We start from the raw sequence: 20,601 nt of genomic DNA on the forward strand, positions 1-20,601 counted from the left end.
ACTTTCCCTTCACAGATGCTAAGCACATTTGTATAGATGTTAGACAGAGAGAAAACTTGTGTCTGGCACGGCATGGTGTGTGAAGCCTGACTTGGAGATCTTACATCACCCAAAACCAGCACAGCGATCGCTGGGTTATGCAGGTGATAAAGGACTGCAATGTCACCATACCTCAGATGCCTCCACCTGAGCACCTAATGTATACCTCATGTCTCTGCAGAATCCGAGAAACTCACCATTAGTGGACTTTACCTCTTCAACGCTCCCTACAGCAGTACAAGGACTTGTTTTTGAAGGCAAAAACAATACAATTTTCATTATTTGTTCCCTTACCTTATGGCAGAGCCAAAAATATATACAATGCTTTATTAGGCCACCCCTCCTCCCCATCTTAGACCTCAGCAGTTAAAAGCTTCATCTGTACAAATTAGATTTCTATATTCAACCCACATGTGCATTTTGTTCACAGAAAAAATGGAATAAAGTTTTCTGAACTGTTTCTCATTAGGAGAGGAAGAAAAGATACCCTTCCCCACCTTTGGGGCAAGTGTGGGTTCTTCACTCATTGAGAAACTGATGCTGCCTGGATAAAAATAATCACTGCAAACTTGTCCAGGACCTACTTCCCGGGAAAAGGCCCTTCGCCAAGGCTCAGACTTGACACAAATCATCAGTCCCATGAAATTTAAACAGAATAAATCTTCCATGTGCAGAACATAGCTGGGTTCTGCCTTACGGGAACTGGATGCTGCCGCGAAGTCTGAGTCATACGGTCATATTTGTAAGATCAGCTCGTTGCGAATGTCTGGGATCAAAGGCTGTCATGGAGCAGCCCTCCCTGTATCACGGGGCTGTGGAAACGTGCAGAGAAATGTTCACTAGCTAGAGAAAGCTTTGATTTATAAGCCGTGATGTTTTCACCTGCTCCTGAAGGAACAAAGTTGCCTGCTGGGCAAGGCAGGCCCGTAGCAGGAGTACAGTTTCTGGAGCAGGCTGGGGGACTGCACGCTGCTCCCACGATTGCTAGCAGCAGCTGGGAGCACACCCCCCTCACTTCAATGCTGCAAATGTAGGCAGGACTATTATTTCTTGCAGTGTGCTGTGGGGAAGCACGGTGTGAATATGCTTTTTTCTGATTTGGGTTGCAGATGGATCCTACACCAGTTTCTCCTGTGGGGCCAAGAGAAGTGATAACCACAGCCACTAGCAGACCTGGACAAACACTCTCAAATATAGCTGGGATTTGAAAGATGGAGCATGGTGAGTCAAAAGACCACCTGCTTGCTCACGTGTGTTTTTTTTTTTAAGTTAAGCTCACACACACACCCTCCACTTAGGATTTCAGCACACAAGGGGACACCAGCATCAACAGCTATACTGTCTGTCTTATACAGTGCGCAAATGCCTGGGAAACCCTGGGGAAGACATTGCTCCAAGGTTAAGTACCTCACCCCTCATCCCCAGCCCTGCAGGGCATGCAGCCAGCCAATGTTCCAGAGATACTGTCCACCCTCCCCTTGCTGTTATGCAGGCAGGACATACCTCCCCCCTCAGGACCCCAGCAGCACCAGGCTGACTTAACAGATACAAGAGATGCCCTGCAACTCCAAGCATGCAGATATTTGCTCTTGTCCAACAACTGTCATTTTTAACATCAGCTCACAGCTTAAAACCTTGCACTGGATTTCAGTGTAAAGCTGCCTCTGCATTCCCACCACTTGCTTGGCATTACATTGTCTTATACTGAGCCTGCTCTTGTAACTGGTCTCATTTAAGAGCTGACACTGGAGGAAGGCCCTGCCTGGTCCCAGCAGCAGACTCCATGCCACACTCCAGGATCCAATACCTTATTTCCTTGGGCAAAAGTCCAATTTGTAGATATCATAAGACCAGTTTGAAAACAACAGGGCATACAAGCTCTGTAGATGGTATGGCACATGCAGCCCTGCTGTCACACCTCACTGCTTGTCCTCTTAGCTACAGCCTTGCTCTCCCAGCTCCACTGCTTCCCATCCCATTTTTGATGGGATTTTGCCACATACCCTGCTCTCAGCCAGTACAAGTTTCGGGAGTTTGCATCCGGGTAAAACTTTACCCTTTGTGGCTTCACATAGAGTTTTGCTTCACGCCAATATTCAAGAGCCAGTCCCAGCACTAGCACCTTGTCACCAGTACGTGCCTGTTCCTGCTCTCCCAGCTCAGACAAAGGAGCAGTGTGCTCACGTCTATGCTAGAAACCCATCGTGTTTCGCTGATTTGGCAAGTTATCACCCAGCAGCCGAACTGCCACAGCACCCAGCACACACAGTCTTAGCCCATCCCAAACACCACATGAAAGAGGTCTAGGCTAACCTGTTGCACATATCTGTTATGGCTTCTGCACCCCGGACAACAGAAGCACATCCAGGGACATAGGTCACCTCAGGAAATGGAAGATGTCCTTGTTAAAGGACGGTAACTCTTCTCCCAGGCATCTGAACCATGGGGCTGGGTGGGACACCCTGCACTACTCAGCTGTGCTGCAAGTGCTCAGATTTTCACAGCTACACAACTGAGGTGCTCACCACGCTGCACAAATAACCCGACTGGCCTGATTCCACCTGTGGTTTCCTACTGACACCCAGCATCTGCATATCATATTTCCAAGCAGTCACTTCATATGCTTCCATTTGAATAGCATTTAACTCCTTAAGAGCACTGGATCACCAGCTATGAAGCCAAAGATCCCCAGATACAGCGGAACAGATACCAGCACAGGCAATAGCAGCAGCTCGAGCTCCCCTGTACAGCCCCCTCTAAAGCCTTTCCCCCTCTGGAGGCGATTCCTTTGGGAATCCAGTTAATTTCGTCTCACCTCTGCAGAGCAAGACGATGAGAAATTCTGACCACAGGATTTTGTGCTGCAGGCGGTTGCTTTCTCTACCACAGCCTAAAATATTCAAAGTCATTTCACATTGGCTCAAAACAGACAGTTCTAGTGACTTTTTTCTAAACTTACTGATCTTACACACATGAATGTGAGACTATGATAGCCTGAGAGTAAAGCAGCTGCTTGAAGGTACTGTAAGTAAACAGTAACATGACGCAACTTAACAACTTGCTTTTTGAATTTTCACCCCTTGCTTTAACTTGAAGTTTAAATGCAACTTCAAGGCTTGGCTTGGGCGCAGATGGTCCATAACATCCACCAATAATATCCTCCTCCATATTATAACTAGAGGTTCAGTCTATGAACCACCAGAAGGACAGAAAATCAAACAAGAAATTCAAGGTCTACCTTCAAGCATATAATCTGATGAATGCGCTAAAAGTCTGCAGCCTGGTGACTTGGGTAGGGCATCTAGCTGAACCTCAGTTTAGTGCTCATGATGGAGCTCGCCACTGGTTAACAAGGTACCACACACCAGGAGCACCACTGTCGGCAGGCTACATGTCCCAGTCCTGCTTTTCTTAATCAGAGTCTGTGTCAGCTCTACCATGCTGACAGTAAATGAAATCACCCTGCCCAGTTCAGTGTGCTCTGTCAAGCCATTCCCCTGCTTACCAATCATGGGCATCCCTAGGTTTTGGTATGGGCACTCCAGGCTGCCTCCTTGCGTCCTTCCAAAGATAGCAGAATAAATGGCTATCACCATGCTCTTCTTACAGCTTAGCCTCAGCTTGTCATCTTCACAGGCTACTTTACTCTTGTATTCATCTGGAAGGAAACAAACACTTAATTACTCAGCTGATCCAGAGGCAGGCACTCAGCATGAAAGGAGCCCTCCTCACCTCACCATGGTGTGAGCTTGTCAGAGGCAGCAGCCAGCCTGGGCACGCACCCAGAGATACACATCAGCTGCCAGCACGATCCCAGCCTTACAACTGCATTTGCTAGAATAGCACTGATCATTTGCATTGTGCATTCTCCCTCTGGCACTATCAGTACATTTAACGAACGTGTTTTAACCAAGCACATGTCAGTTCCAGTAAATAGCCAATAATTTCATTTTGCAGACAAATAAGTGAGGCATGGCCATTGAGGGACTTCAACACAGCAATATCAGCAGCCTGTGTCAGGGTAAGGTAAAAGCCTATCTTTAGGCACTTTTCTCACCCAACGATCAGCCTTTTATGTACCAAGCATTTTTCCTACATCACGGCAGCCCAAATGCAAACACAATTATGCTCAATAGCTTTTTTTTTTTCACAGCAGGTGTCCCTTGGCAGATTCAATAGGAACTATACAAAATTTGTTAATGATGGAAGCTGCTCTTGCATGTTGCAAATTCAGATACGCAAAGCTGCTCCGCAAATCCTTCTTAAAATGGTCCATCCGACAAAGCAAAATATACTCTTGCTTTTGTAAGGCTGGTGCACACAGCACAATCACTCAGTTTACATCCATCAAGGAGACTGGGCAATTGTTTCATCAGACATCACATGTCATTCCCTTCTCTTTGCTATTATTATTTGTATTATGGGAACCTCTAGAGGTCCCAACCTAGAACAGGCCCTTCCCATGTGTCTGCCAACACACCACAGAAGACAAACATTTTTAAGAGCTGAGTCTTTACAGCTAGACATCTACAAGTGTGAAAGAAAGACTAAGAAAACTTCAGTGGCATGTCTACAGACCCCACAGGCAACCCAGGGCACAGCCAGGAATATAACAACCTCAAACCCCTCAGCCTCAGTAGAGTGACATTCCACTTGATTCTGTTATTTACTATTAGAAATGTAGTTACAACAGCATTGACATTGCTTAGTGAGAAGGGTCCTTGACCCATGGTAACCTCCAAAGCATGATCAGTCATTTCATCTGAAATGCTTCTAGTTGTACCAGGTCAAAATTGTACCACAGAGCACGCTAATAACCAAAAAGCGTAGATAATCATCAGCCAGTGCCTGGAGCTGCCCCTGGCCCTGTATCATTACCTAGCATAGACATGACTTTTGTCTCTCCTTGTCACTGGTCCTCTATGCCTACTACCACACACAAAAACACACCTATACGTGTGTGTGTGTGTATACACAAATATGTATATAAGAACTTAGGCAAAGTCCATATGCATCAAACCACTCAGTAACTGAGAACACTAGCTAATAATTACTTTATTGTTTAATACTTCAGTCTTTACAACATGACAGCTAACATTTAATGTGACATTTTTTCATTGTATTGTAACTATAGGTTTAAGAATAATTTTTCCTTATTGGAGATGGAGTAATTTTCCACCAAAACTGAATCATAGAAGAATTTAGGTTGGAAGATGCCTCAGGAGGTCATCTGGTTTAACCTGTTCTCAAAGTAGGTCTAATTTCTACATTAGATGAGATTTTTTCAGAAGAAACTGCATGGAGAAAACACATACTATACCAAGACAAGCACATCCTGATTTAAAAGAAACATCTGAGAACAAATGACTTCTCATGCTCAGCTTGTAAATTCCTACTCAAAGCCAAAAAATAGCCCCCTTAAAAATAGCCTATTACCTAGTGATCAGAGCATCCACCTGGAATGTGAAAACCCTGATCCAAACCCTCATAGTCTGGGTGAGAATCTTAAGCCCAGACGCTATTCCAGTATGTAATCTTCCTTCTCACTCTGCAGCCTTTTTCCAAAAATCTCTGTGAAATCCTAGTTTTTATCCCAATGCAGGGAAACATTTAAACCTCTAAAATATTTATTGAATGGGAAAACACTTTCTCATCTATCCCTGTAGATGAAGACAGAATTAAGACCTAACTCATTCATGGGAGAATCTGTGTGAAGAACACAACCTTCAATAATACCTGTAGATATAAACCCACAACCAGTGGAGTGTGTAAAACAGTGACAGGAATCAGGAACAGATCTCTTTTCAACATCCAATTATGTAGGGAAAGAGGAACCTCATACAGCTGTGAAGAATCAATCACCATTTTATTTATGGACGTATTTCATCCACTATCACCATGAAAGCACCTGAATAATACATTGAAGGTACTAAGGGTTATTGTCTTCACCTATAATTGTCTCCCATGGGATTTTTGGTTCTCCTGTGAGGGAAATGGGATCAAAGATTTAATCTGGTTATACAGTGTAAAACTTAACAGAGTATAATAGAACTTTATAGACTTGATAGACCTTTTTTTTTCCCTTAGGGAAAAAAAACCCATGGATTCAAGCTAAAAGCACAAAGGCACAAAACTCTGCAATAGAACAAGCTATACATAGTTAACGTTAAACCAATATTATGGAAAAGAAGAGTACTTGTGACTGGCTGAAGTGGTTGAAATACGAAATAGTTGATTAACTTTAGAAAAAGATCAATTTTGAAACCTCTAATGAGCGAGTGCCAGGGTCCTCTGTGAAGGTCTTATTTCTTACAAGGCACTAACTCAATTTCCTCTTCTAATTTGGTTATTATTAGCTACATCTCCCAATTAACAAGTATAAGTGATTGCTTAATCACATGTCCTGTGGACCCATTTAAGGTCCTTAGAATATTTATTAAATTCTGCCAACCATTCAAAGTCAGGGCTAGTCATTTGGCAACTGGGATTTAAACACAGCAAGTGTGGCATTTAGCCCAGAAGACACTGGGATGCACAGACATTCACATCTTCACTGCACATCAGTCCACCAGTCACAAGACAGTCAGCAACAAACCTCTGCCTCTCACATCCACAGTTCTTACCCTTGTTGGGAAGTTGTGTTCAGGGCTTATAGGGGAAGCTGCCTGATGGATGGCTCAAGACATTAGACCAGGGAGGTGAATCTGAGCACACACTCCTTGGGAACCAGCACAGTTTATGGGCGATATGCTCGTGGCACACTGCAGTGTTGAGTAAGAGGGCTGTACCACCTGAAACAGATGGACCTCACCATCACTAAATTCTGCTTTAGGAAACAACTATTGGAGCCGCCAGTTCCCAAGGATCTGGCTGAGTCCAAACTGGTTAGGGCTGCAGTCCCCTGGGCTGGCACACATAGAAGACACTGCTTTCTTAGGAGGAATTAAAAAAGAAGAGAAAAGAAAGCATGAAATATGCAGCAGTATTTCAGACTCCCAAAAGGTTCCCTTAAGCTTGATCACTGGAGAACAGATACTCTCAGTGTTTCTGGGCAACCTGATAGAAATCTGGATAAACAAGCAGATAGAAAGTGATGTTACAGAGGAGACAAGTCCCTGGAAGTATTTTCTGCTTTGTAGCATTGCCACCTCTGTCTTAGCCAGGATGAACCACAGCCAGGCACTGATGGCTCCCAGGCATCGGATGACGGTAAGGACTGTGACTGATATAAAAAAAAAATACAGAGCTAAGTATCATCCATATATTTACTGGTACTTCAACCCATAATAGCCTTATATAAATATTGAAATGAACTGAGGCAGCACAAGTGACATAGAGCTGGGGCTGGGAACGAATCTACATTTTCTCTCTCACTCTCCCAAGAACTGGCCTCCTACAGATCAGTCACAATCTGGTCCTAAGCCTGCTATAACTGTTATAGTCTGGATATAATTCAGTCCAAATGCAAACATTTGTATTAGTGGGTTTCATGTTTCACCCTGAAAAATTAAACATGCTTAAATGGCCTAGGAAAGGTGGCAGTGATATTCAGCAAATGGCTTACTCAACTCTAATCCCCCATGCAGTCATTTGTAGGGCAACAGAGATTTACCATGATTAAGATATTTGCTAAGGATAATATCCCTTTTATTACTGACTGTTTTCAGAGACACTGGCTTAAATATAACTCAGTAGAGAGAAACCAAGGAGGGAACAGCTGCAGGCTTTTCTAGACACATTTTTAAAGGTCATTAAATGACATGATTACAACATAGCTAGAACAATTAAAGGAAAACAATTATAAATGTTTCTAATGGAAAAATTGGCTCTCTTAAACAGTCAAGTGAACAAGACGACCCTTTGTAATTAAGGATGTGTGCAGGAATACTAAAGTATTGACCTGTAGTAAACACATTTACCCAGTGTCTTTTTTCACTATGGTCCATAACAATTTTTTGACTGATCATGATTAGGAAGCTCAAAACTAAATGTCAGTTGGCTCAATCTCTGCAAGACCTCAGAGAGAAAGCTTATAAAAAGATTTTGGGTCTAACAAAGTGATGGAATGCATTAATGCCAGAGGTCTACCTTGCCTAAAATTGTGTTTTTCAACAGAACTTGTGGAAAAAATTATGAATTTTTGCTAATTAAAATATGTGTGCTTCACACAATCAGAGCATAACAGTTGACCCTATTTCCTAGATCAAAGAGCTGGAAACACATGTAGAGAGAAATGTGTCTTCCTCACAAAATCCTAAAGGATTTAAATCTTAGAATGAAGGATCTGAGCAAAGAGATTTTGTAGGAGATAGGTTTGCCCACTTTCTTATCAGGTCAGGATTATTTCCCATAGAAGTCTATCTCACTAGTTTGTAGCTGTTAAATTAGTGAGAATGCACCCAAGATGCCACTTCAGAATTAAACTGCACTCCATGTTAGCCAATAGCTTCTCTTTAGCCCAGTTTTTACCTTGCTCACCTTCATCCCAGCTTTGCTAGCTGTTCCACTGCATACCACCCAAAACAAAGAAAATTTCTTGCCTTGAAATTTGTAACTCTTCATTATATCCAGCCATTCCACCAACACCTATTTTCCTTTAAACGATGTATGAATGTGTTGAAGTATTGGGTAGTGGTTAGTGTTCACCTGTGAAGAAGGGTGAAGGGACAGCTCCCTTTCTCACTTAGCCACTCTGAACTGTGTTAATGGCAGGCACAGCTCCGACGGTCCATGTCACTCTTCCCGCCTGCATCTCTTACTGCACCTATCAGATGCAGCCTGGTTGCAATGCTGAACAGCTGAGATGCACAGTGAGCCAGGCAGCACACGTGGGATACGCGACATTTTAGTCACAAGTTAAAATTCAACAAACTTTTATGGACACTGGAAGTCATCACCAAATAATAAATATGGTGACCTCACAGTCTCACATGCGGTGAGATTTTTCTCATTTCAGCAGATGTCTAGGCAGAATATTTACATTGCAAAAGTCACCACATAACAATCTTTTGTGTCAGCCTAAAGAGAAAAGCCAAAATAAGGGTTAACCATGGAAATATGAACTCTTTACTATGGATGTAGCCACTCTAGATCATAATTCACAGAGTCACAAAGGACAGAAGGGACCTCTGGAGACTGTCTAGGCCAATCTCCGTGTTCATACCAGGGTCAACTAGAGCAGCAGGTTGCTGAGGGCCATGCCGATACAAGTTTTTAACACCTCTAAGGACTGAGACTCCACAACTTGCTTGGGCAATCTGTTTCAGTGATCCAGTTAATCGCGTGAGAGATGAGTAAGTGAGTACCTGTTACTATCTCTTCTGGGGGAACCACGAAGGTGAGTCTTCAAGACAAGAAACCTATTAAACACTAGGACAGATACCTCTAAGCAGCATCCTAGAGCAAGAGTGCCTGTGCAACAGGACTGCCCATAAAAAGCTCATCTTGGAGATACCCATCCAGTACCCTTCCTTGTAACTTGTGACTCTTGATTTTATATATTTTTATTTCCCCCCATAATCAGCTAATTCCCAGGACCTTCTGTAAGATATAGGGAATTTTTTTGAGTGCATGTAAATTTAAGCCCATCCTCCCAAAATTAAAATAGAAAAGTACATCTCAAAGCAGAGAGAGCAAAGGTGCCTTGGACAGCTTTCATTGACTCCTACAGTCTTCTGTGAAGAAGGTAATTGTACTAAAAGGATATTTTCCAGTCAGTGCTCCTGTTCAAACCTCTTCCCCATACTCCTATTCCTGTGTTCATACAATTACTTACTTTTCATTTCAAGCAAGTACTTGTTACCTGAATTTTACATCTTCTTTTACACTTTTGAAGATATAAACAGATTCTGGCCTCCAAGTGCCCAAATGCAAAGAGGTCAACATAGATCAGAAATTCCTCACAGTGGCAAATGCCTGCTCTTTAGACCAGTGTACATTGCTATGGCTCCTTGTTTTTTGTTTTCTTCCAATTTCCTTTCACTTATAACATGCACCTCGTATCCTGAGTTCCAGAGCTTCCTCCTCATCCATGTGAACATGCTGCTAATGAGAACCTTCCGTTCATCTCAAGATTTGAATAAATCCATCTCAATCAAGTCAGTATTCCCTTAAGCAGGAATGTGGGGGGGAAACCTTTCCAGGACAGAAAAGGTCTCCAGAGTCCTTCAGTACAGCCTTTCCTCTGACTCCCCCACAAGCACTTAAGCTGTGGGCTACCTGGTCATTCCCTCATTTCAACAGACAGGATCTAAAAAGGATTGCGGCTTTTAATTTGCAGCATAAAAAAGTGAGACTGTCACAATTTCATACATTTGCACAGAAGTATCTTTTAACATTATTTCAGTTCAATTCTCCCTTGAGAAATTTTTTGTGAAGATACTGTAAATTAAATTTTAAAAACTGAAGTTTGCTACCCTTGATGGCATGGAGTGCACTGCAGAAGCTAATCTGAAACTCTGAAACATACAGCTCAGATGACAGTCTAGAGTTACATGAAATAGGCAGTTTGCCAACTTCAGAAGTACCCTGAAAACTCAAGAGCACCAAGTTTTGGAGGTCTGAAACCATTTCGACAAGTAAGAAGATTGTTCTTTGCAAATGACCTTGTCAGATTCCTTTAAAATTACACCTCCGGTGCACCCATCCAATTTGCAATGTTTAAAAGGTTCCTTTCCCCACTGTCACTTTCATTAGTCTGAAATAGCTGCCTTTTTATATTCTGCTGTGCAAAGGCTTGCAGTGCTGCAAATTAACTGCTACATTTCATTTCCAAAATAGAGTTCACACGCACCTAGTTGCACTTTCCTGTTGGACAGAGATATACGGTTATCAAAGGAGAAAAAAGGGAACAATATCAAAATGTAGAATCATAGAATCATTTAGGTTGGAACAGACCTTTAAGATCATCAAGTCCAACCCTTAACCCAGCACTGTCAAGTCCATCACTAAACTATGTCCCTAAGTGCCACAGCTACACATTTTTTAAACACTTCCAGGGATGGTGATCCCACCACCTCCCTGGGCAGCCTGTTTCAATGCTTGACCACCCTTTCAGTGAAGACATTTTTCCTAATATCCAATCTAAACCTCCCCTGGCATAACCTGAGGTCGTTTCCTCTTGTCCTATTGTTTGTTAGCTGGGAGAAGAGACCTACCCCACCTGCCTACAGCCTCCTCTCAGGTAGTTGTAGAGAGCACTAAGGTTCCCCTGAAGCTCTTCCAGATGAAACATGCTAGACTGTGAGATGAGAGCTAAACAAAACACTTGGGAGCCCAGGACAAATTTAATTCTTACCCTGCTTCTTCCACTAATTAATTTAGGCTGATTTTCTGAAGCAGCTGCGATTTACTGGTGTTGTGCTGCCTAAACCTCTGCCTCACCATTTATTAGTCCTCCTTCCAAGGACCTGAGGACCTGCTGACTAAATTTCAGTGAAATTTGTCAGAAACATTGAGATGACCAATCTAGTTAAGTCCCCATACATTTTTTAAGAACTGGTAGCCAATTACAGAAGGGAGCCAATTCAGTGCCAAAGCTGGTTGTAATTGTTCCTCTGTCCCACCAGCCAGCCAGCATGGATGTAATACCTGGCAGTTAGCATGGATAATTCTGGACTAGCTACACCATAGGAGGCAACATAGGAAACACAGTGAAAATCTTTGATACTGCAATGAAAAGATGGGAGGGATGCACTACAGAAAAAAATCACTTGAATTGGAAAATCACTTGAATTACTTGTATATAAAAAGACTTCATTAGTACCACTGCTCACAGCGCTTTTGTTCTTCTCTTCAAGTGACAGTGTAAATCTGGAGTATTGCTGCTTAAAGTTATTACTAAAATAGCTGAAAGGGATAATTTAGTCCTATATCATTAAAACAGTCTTCTCCAAATGTTAAAATACTGGCAGTAATAATTCTGACACAGGAACATTAAAAGGATACCTGATTGATATTTTTACACATAATCCATGGGGTTGCCTAGAGCATAAAATACAGGAAAGTGAGGCTTACAAGATTCAAAGCTAGTTCGTTACTGACTTAAATAATTAAACACACAGTATTCTCTCAATGGCTTTGCCCAAGAAGAAAAAGTGCAGCTGAGATAAATACAGTTACCAAATCTCCCAAATTCATCACAGTTGCTTTAGAAGTCCCAGTTCCCAGAGTCATTACTAGGTGACAGCCTCCAGTGCCTTTTAAGTAGTCAGAAAAATAAGCATGTAATCGCGAAGAGCTTGATGCAGCATTAGTACAAGGAAAGGCTGAAAATAGCAGGAGATACCTCTTTTAAAAATGCAGGACTCATATTGAAAATCTATCGAAGAAATTCACAGTATGGGAAGGAGTTCATTGCCACACCTCTACCCCAAAGAAGTTTTACTCTTCTTTGCTCTTTGCCAAGAGACAGTTATTTGAGGAGAGCAATTGATCTATATTTTCTGTTTTGAGTAAGTCCATATACAGGACCCCCTGCAGAAGTGCTGTGTAAATTTACCTCCGTGTTCTGTGAGGCCTACATGCATGGTTTAAACTCTGGACTCAATATAACAGATCCAAACTTTCACAGAAGTAAACCTTTGCAGCATCTCAGTTTGGTTCATAAGCATATTGTTTCCGGGACATGCTCTTCTTCTCACAGTTCTCCATCAGTATGCCAGAAAATTTTAAAAATCTATTGTTCAGAGCTTGCAAACCTCTACCACAGTAGGACCGTGTTGAGATTTAGATTTATGGGTTTCATTTTTAAAAACTTGGTCTCCTTGTGTTCATTCTGGTTAATTGCCCTGAGAACACCCCCTTGCTCTTCTAGGGAGAAGGCTCCCAGATCACTTTGTCTCTGGCAGCAGCCAAAGCCAGTTATGACACCTGAAGCACCATCCACAATGCAGCTGCCACCATCAGCACGGAAAGGTATCACATGTGCCCACAATGCCTAAGGATGGGCTGGATCTCTTGAAGTCCATGAGGGCAAAGGCTCCCGCTTCCTTCTGGCAATGCTCTTGACCCACCCATCCCAGCACAGAGACTGCGGCGTATCCCTTCCTTGTCCTTCACTAAAAAGTCATGGCTTATAAGGGTTTTCTTACCCTTGTTTTTTTTCCTAGGACCCCCCAGAAAATTTAAATGCCAGTGGACAAAGGGGGTCTGTAATCACAGCTCTATGGTTTATACAATTGAGGCAGATTTCAGAAACTGTCTTTTTTAGCAGTTCACATCTGGATGCTAGAGACCTGATCCAGCAAAGGGGATCTTTCCAACTACATCAGTAGAAAGCACCCTGGTCTTTGCTGGCTCCTAATTATTACGTCAATCAGGGCTGACTGATGAGGTTTGAAAGAAAACTGGGAATTACTTATTTATTTTAACTCTCCCAGGTCAGCAGCAGTTTCCTTCTCCATGGGGGCAGGGGCTGACAATAATCTCTGCATTTGCTGACAATGAAATCACACATTCCTCTTAATCCCGCTCCTGACAGTCAAGTGATTAGTGTGCTACAGAGATAGGGCTATTTGACAACATCTGAAAATCTCTGTGCATCAACAGCTTAGAACAATATTAATCGTTAGCATTAAAGCTTCTCTGACCCTGATTGTGTAGGGTGATGGATCTGTCCTCTGTTATTTACAACATTTCTTTATTTATACCTTTTCATCACCACAGCGTTTGCTGCCTGGTTTCATTGCCCTTATAAATTTCCACTCCCTGCACCACCTTAACAGTTTTGAAATAATACAGATAAGCAAGAGCAAGCTGATGAATGCAGGAGGTAAAAGGCTTATTCTGTTGCCTTGGTGGCTGTGCCAGAAGGATGTGCCCATTAAATGGCCCTCACTCCATCGTGCTGCTTTGGAAAGCCTGGCCCACCAAACAGCAATGCAGCAAACAATACAGTGAACTTCTCCTGCCACCAATAAACCTGTCTGATGAAGGAGATTAATGCTTTTCTGAAAGGGTTGATAACTACTGAATTACCAGTCTATCCCAGCACTAAAATCAATCACCAGTGTTAAGGGGTCCAGGAATACATTTAGGTCCTGCTCTGCTCTCATCTGAAATTTCTGCAAACCCTCTGTTCTTTCTCCAGCCCTCTGCTCTTGCTCACAGCATTTTGCAGATTCTGCCTAGGCAGTGAAAGCCTTGAGGGTGCACGATGCAACCAGGCTTTTCATGCCACGTTCACTGAATTTAACAGAAAAGGTGTAATCCTCAGCCCAGCAAAGCCAACAGCAAACCCCACACTAGATTCAATATTGAAGGAATGGACTGTAGGGAAATGAAAAGCAGAACAAGGTGCATTCACTGCAAGCCTCGGTCGTCCTTCCAAAATGTCCTTTTCATCCTTTTCAGCCAATCCAACTGAAACCTGATGAGCAGACCTGACATAAGGCAGCTTCACATTCGCCAGCACCTGGGAACCGCCAACAGAAGATGACTCTTCACAGTTCTTTGACAGCTGGAAAAGCTCTGCCACAAGTAATGGTGTTATGCTGTTTGTATAGGTTTTGGAGTACCACTGGCAAAAATAAAATCACACATCCTCACCAAGAGGTAGATACTCCTAGGACACAGTGTGGCAGCTCCCTCACTGTATGATAGAGTACAAACACGAAGATGACACTTTTATCAGAAGATGATCTAATTGGAATTATTCCTACCCGATTTTAAAAATCAGTTGCTTTCAAATCAAAATTGCCTAAGGCTGTTAAGAAAAATAAAGTTACCTGAGTAAGATTTTGGCAAGGATATCAGGATGGTCATTTCCATATTTGAAAAAAAGCCTTTGACATTTCACAAGCATTGACTGGGCTGCTTAGATTAGAATTAAATCTATGGTGGAGAGAATGACTGCTTGATCTCAAAACATTGTGTCCAGGTCAATTCTCAGCACAAACGTTTTCCCATGTATCAAAGCTACAGGCTCTGAACTAGAACAAAGTGACCTCCCCCACCCCCTTTCCTCCTACTACTCCCACACAAACTTCTGGCATTTCACCCTTTGCCAACAAATGCAAGTTTCCTTCCCAGATGCATTTCTCAGAGCCTTGACGTGCCTTTCACAAATATGTTTTTGTATTGTTACAGGGGGATTTGAGCTGCAATTGGAGCCCAGGTCACAATCCAGGCTTACTGAAACTTCAAAGGCTTTAGGTTTGTATTTGTGAATAGAAGGTAGAGCAGCAAAGTTTGGATTTACACTTTGTTACGTCACTGGGATGATTAATACAGGGAGGCTTCACACCTGCCAGCCTCCAATTATCACATCCAGCCACTCCACACAGTATTTTATATATGAAATAAAAATAATAATATTAAAAAAAAAACACTGGATGGAGATATCTCTCCCAGAGACCTCGAAGTCATAAGCTAAAGTAGCAACTGCCCAATAGGAAAGAGGGAAAATATCACGACAGCATTACAGGAGGCTGCAGTTTAGGTAACTCAGAGCCAAGAATGGGACTGCGCATCAAGGACAGCGTGGCAGTGGCAGAGACGAGAAAAGTGCTGCGTGGGGGACTCATGAGGGAAGCCACAGAAGCAGAGTAGGAGCCCTCTCCTATCTCAACAGCACTGCCAGCGAACGGCCACTCAGACAACACATCTCATCCTCTGTAATCCCTTTGCAGAGAAAAGCAAGAGCTTATGTCCCCATTTTCTTCAGGAGCATTGGCACTTTTGAAATCATAAAGCCAAATAAATAACTAAACAACCAAAAAGCCACTGTAAGCAAACAGATGCTGTGCAGGGGCAGATCGATCCCTGTTTGTGCCATAGCCCAGAGCCAAACCAGCCCTGGTAAAATCAGCTGCAATGGTATTGCTGGAGTGCAAAGAAGAGAAATTATTTCTTCAACATGACTTGGGCAGCCCCACAGATCCTGTTCCCAGCCAGGATTAGACCACGCAGCCCCTCTGGAAAGTCTGGCACACAGAGCAAATATTTCCTAGCTTACAATAACACACGATCTTACACGGTTCTCTGTCTCTGACGTGAAGGGGATGAACAAACACTAAATTGTTTGAATAACAGTGGTGAATCTAGATTTCAGTTAGAGGAAATTCATGTTAGACCAATTAAATAGTATGTCAGTTCTCTCTAATTATGCGTTTCTGCAGCCTACCCGGTAATTATACTTAATGGGCCTAAATCAAATCAGCATGTTACCTGAGAAATAATTGGATTTGTGGGCAATTTTTTAATGATCCTGAAAGGTAACCTGGAGACTGAAGTCCTCTGTGTGTTCAGGGCTTGATCCTAGGCTTCAGTGTGCTTTGGGTGTGGATCTCAGGCTACATTGGCCCTGATAATAAATTAAATGTGCCAGTTCTCTGGCACTGAGGTCGGCTGGCATGGGACAACCCACTCTGGTCCACTTCTTTATCCTCTAAAACAGAGTGTCCATACCCAGACTTTGCACTGGAAACCACCCCTGGCCAGTGCTGGATGCCAGACTACACCTTCACTAGCAGTGAGCAACTTCAGGTTTCACTGCTATGGCAACATGTGCCAACCTTGACCTGCAGGGACCTTCTGGGGACTCTGTTGCGGCTGCCAATAGCAGGATGATTGCAGAGGCACCTCCAAGTTTAGAAGCACCAGTCATAGCTGTGCTCTGCTGAGACCTGTACTGCGCTTTCAAACATCTTTTCAAAGGCTGGTGCGTATTACAATCTAAGGCTCACATGCTATGGGAAAATACAATAAAAGCTAAGCCTCTCTACGCTTTGATGAACCCTGACCCTCAAATCACATAGCAGCAACAAATAAGTCTCACTTTCCCCAAACTGAGACAGAACAGAACATTTTATTGATTATTTCTGACCTCCTTAAATACCCTATACCTTAAAATTAAAAGTGCACACACACATAGTGTATTTATTTATTTACAAGCACAGAGAATACCCAGAACTGCCAAACACCTGACATTTAAAAGCAGTCCCATGCACATATCTGAGTACATGCAAGCTGAATGTCCATTAGACCCCAGATCCACCCATTGGATCAGAGGGAACCACGATTAGCACACAACTTCCCCAAAAACACACAAGCCATTGAATTTCTCATGGCTTCTAGTTAAGTGCGCACTTCTCTGAACTATTTCTTTGAATTTCTAGAGGAGGTGAACCACAACACCTTTGCGTGAGTCTTCCCTGCTTCCAGCAAGAGCAGTCTCAGAGTGATTAGTGCAGTAGAGATCCCCACCATTGCCCTGCTCCCTGAAGCCCCACCATTTGAAAAATCTGGGGCTTTGAGTTTCAGCATGATTTACTGTCCTCCATCTCCTTGAAATTCTGCCCATGAGAGACCAAAATAGCGCCTTGCCTTGTGAGTGAACCCCATACAGCCAGCAAGCATCGAAACCACTAGATTTCAAACACAACATAATGTCAGAGAGGCATAACTGCACTGACAGTGGCTGGAGGGGATGACTGCACCATCTAGTTTTTCTTCAGCAAAGGTACAAGCAAATGCCACTAACTTCAGTTTTGCTTTCTTTCAAGGAAGTCTCTTTTTAGATAACTGCCTCTATTCAGGGGCCTTTTGAGGCTCCAACATGACTCGGAGTGGGAAGGCTTGGGCATCCTTATTTTATGTTAAAGATGTCCTGTCCAAAGTGCCTCTCATACCTGTATACAGGTCAATATACCACTCTCATTCGTTCTACTTAGGTAGGCACTTAACCAAGGTATCTGCTTCAGTGTCATGGTCACATTAGGCTTCCTCAACAAGTAAAGGAAAGAAATGTGTCTCTGGAGGATAGCTTCTTATTAAAGTACTTCTGTCATGTCTACTTTTAAGAATGACAGATTCAGGAACAGAACCCCAAAAATTGCATTTGTCCTTTGATAAAAGTTATGGATCAAACCATGTGCCAGGCAGTGAGCTCTCAACAAGGACTCTCCAGAGCTCTTCAGTTACAGTTATGTGGGCTCAGACTTTCTGGAGCTGGTCAACACTTCATAGGACCACAGCTTTTGAGATCAGCTCTTAAACATGTATTCATTTACAGCTCATAAACAACAGTAAATACTCAGTAACCCAAAAAGTCCACCAAAATTTCTCATGGTCCTGTATTTTGCATTCTATAGATCCATCTTTCTTAAGTCATTAACCTTCTCCCTCCAGAAAGGTGGAAAGGCTTATCGAACTCACACAAGCACTAGATCCTGTTAGCAAGACTCAAAATTAACATTTTGAATGATCAAGGAAAGGCTGACTGTGCCTTGGTATCTCTGTGCAAAGCTAATCCTCACATATTTCAAACCTTGTCATTAATCCAGTGGGTTCTGATTAAAAGTTTGCCCAGTGACTAAGAAACAATAATTTGTGTCAGGTTACCCTGTTTCACCCTGCAAAATTGGAGCTGCCTGAAAAATGTCTTGGGGAAATGTTTTCAAGCAGCTTCCCCCGCTCTCTTTCAGGAAAATCACCTACACAGCACACACTTAAACTCCTTCTTTTCTAGCATATTTGTAATTAGCAAAGAATGCCAAGCCATAAATATTTATGCACAGATGGGATCCTGAAGCACCTTCAGAAGTTCAGCACAGGCCTCAATAGTTTTTTCAACTGAGCTTTGATACAAAACCTGCAGGTTCAGAAGGACTTGTCAGAACACCCTGCTGATCACCCCTCTCGGAGAGATGCATTTCTCACCCAACAAGGGATGTTACAATCACTCCCGAAAACCCCACAACAAATGCAGGTGCTTCATTACCTACTTTTCATTTGAATTCCTCACAGATCTTGCCAGATCACTTCATTAGCACAGGTCTCTGCGTGCAGGGGCAAAAAGTCTTCTTCTGTGCTGCTGACAGAGTGAATATTTCTTCTTTTGTTTCAAATCTTTGCTGAAATCATATATGTTTTTCTTCCCTGTACAAGTATTTTTTGTATTATTTATTCCAAAAAAAATTTGCTGGTGTGATGCTGGAACCATGTTAGTTATATCATCTAAAAATCTTGGGATTAGGCTGGCCTAAAATGACATCTCCAGACTATTCATTCAAATAGAGTCAGGTCCTGCTCTCCAGCTAAAATCAGCTGGCATACTTTGGCCACCATCAAACCTTAGCCATCTCCAAACTAATGTGTCTGCTTCCAAAGCAGTGATGGAGAACAGTGCCCAGGCTGTGCTAACTCCCCCAGGAACTGGCCAAGAGGGTGTTGGTTGTCTTGGACCAAAGCTGCACCAGGCTAACTCCTCCACAGCATGCATGATTGCACTCCCAGTATCCAGGCGCCAGCTCCATTTAATTTAAACACAGCTAATGAGATCACACAAAACACAGGTTAACATTTCCCAGGCTGATCTGGGAGCAATTAAAAGCTGGCTTATGGCATGGTGTGGGCAAGTGAGCTCCCCGTTGCACTACCATCTTCAGTGCCTGCCTTAGTAGCTGGGTCTGAAGTCTGCCCATGCAGAATGCTACCGCTCCTTAAGGGGCAGGCGGAGAGGGGGCAAGTCCCACTAGCCCACCGGGACAGAAGCACGGCTACAGATGGGAGCGGGAGCAGCCCACCCACTGCCAACAGCGTGAGCTCAAGCATTGGCAAAGGCTTTTGCTGGCACCTGCAAAAACAATCTGCAACTCGGGCTGCCGGCAAGGAAGTAGGAGCCAGAGCAGCAGCATCCCAGCAAGCAAGGGGAGGAGGGGAAATGCTCTGCACCCAGGGGTTATGTTACACCAAAAATAAAGGTAGAAGGGAACAAAAAGTCTTAAGAGGCCTCTCTGGCAAGTATTAAGTATGAAATGCTTTGGTCTCGCCAGAGCAAACAGATTCAATAGTGAGATACTTACTTGGCCTGCACTTGTACCACACGATGAGGTACTTGCCGGTTCCAGGACATGGATCTGCACCAAACAGCCGGCTATTGACAAGAAACTGGCAGCTCCGCCTGTCCTGGCACTCGTCCAGCATCTTCTGCAGCCGGGGATGCACACAAGAAACAGAGAAACAAAAGTACTTCAGTATCTCCACCAAAGGAACCATCAAATGGAGACCAGCAAGGCCATCCTTGCCTCCTCAACCAGCCCCAGCACAAGGCGGGCAATGGTGCTCAGCACAGGGTACCACAGGAGCCCTGGCCTAGGAGAGGACTAAACCTTGCACTGTTTTGAGGAGCATGCTTTCTTTCCCTTTCACGCATGCAAAAGGAGAGATTTGCACTGGGAAAGTCACAGATAATTTTGAACCATTTGCTTGCAATTTAATCTCAGTATGAGGCAGTACTGTCCCAGAAAAAGCAGCTTTAAGGACATGGATCAGCCTCGACAATAAAAAGCAGAGACCCAAACACTGCCATCAATGTTCTGCTTTAGATTTCTCTGGAGATGGACAATTTCAGCCACAGCTTTCAAGAGAGCTCTTGTCTTGGTCATATAAAAGTTTTGGCAATTACTGGTATTCCAGTAATTAGTAGCTGTGGTGGGAACACAGTTATACAGCCAACTTAAGTTTTTAATAGGGCTTACCCCTCTTCCCCCTTGACGATTGCGTTCCTTTCAGCTAAACTCAGCGAGGACCTGCAAGTTGGAGGGTCCCTCCCACCACTGG

General features: G+C 43.3%; 1 protein-coding gene across 3 annotated transcripts in view; it reads right to left on the reverse strand.

Moving 5' to 3' along the window:
• EVA1A (eva-1 homolog A, regulator of programmed cell death) overlaps positions 1-20,601 on the reverse strand; it is a 224,321-nt gene that overhangs the window by 119,490 nt on the left and 84,230 nt on the right. For all 3 annotated transcript variants that reach the window (XM_027808696.2, XM_055714644.1, XM_055714645.1), the window contains 2 exons: positions 19,845-19,968; positions 3,545-3,697 (listed from right to left, as the gene is read on the reverse strand). In XM_027808696.2, the coding sequence (XP_027664497.1) occupies positions 3,545-3,697; positions 19,845-19,968 (277 nt within the window). The remainder of the gene's footprint in view (positions 1-3,544; positions 3,698-19,844; positions 19,969-20,601) is intronic.

Source organism: Falco cherrug, chromosome 6, assembly GCF_023634085.1.
Source record: "Falco cherrug isolate bFalChe1 chromosome 6, bFalChe1.pri, whole genome shotgun sequence".
In the NCBI taxonomy this organism is placed as follows: Eukaryota; Metazoa; Chordata; class Aves; order Falconiformes; family Falconidae; genus Falco; species Falco cherrug.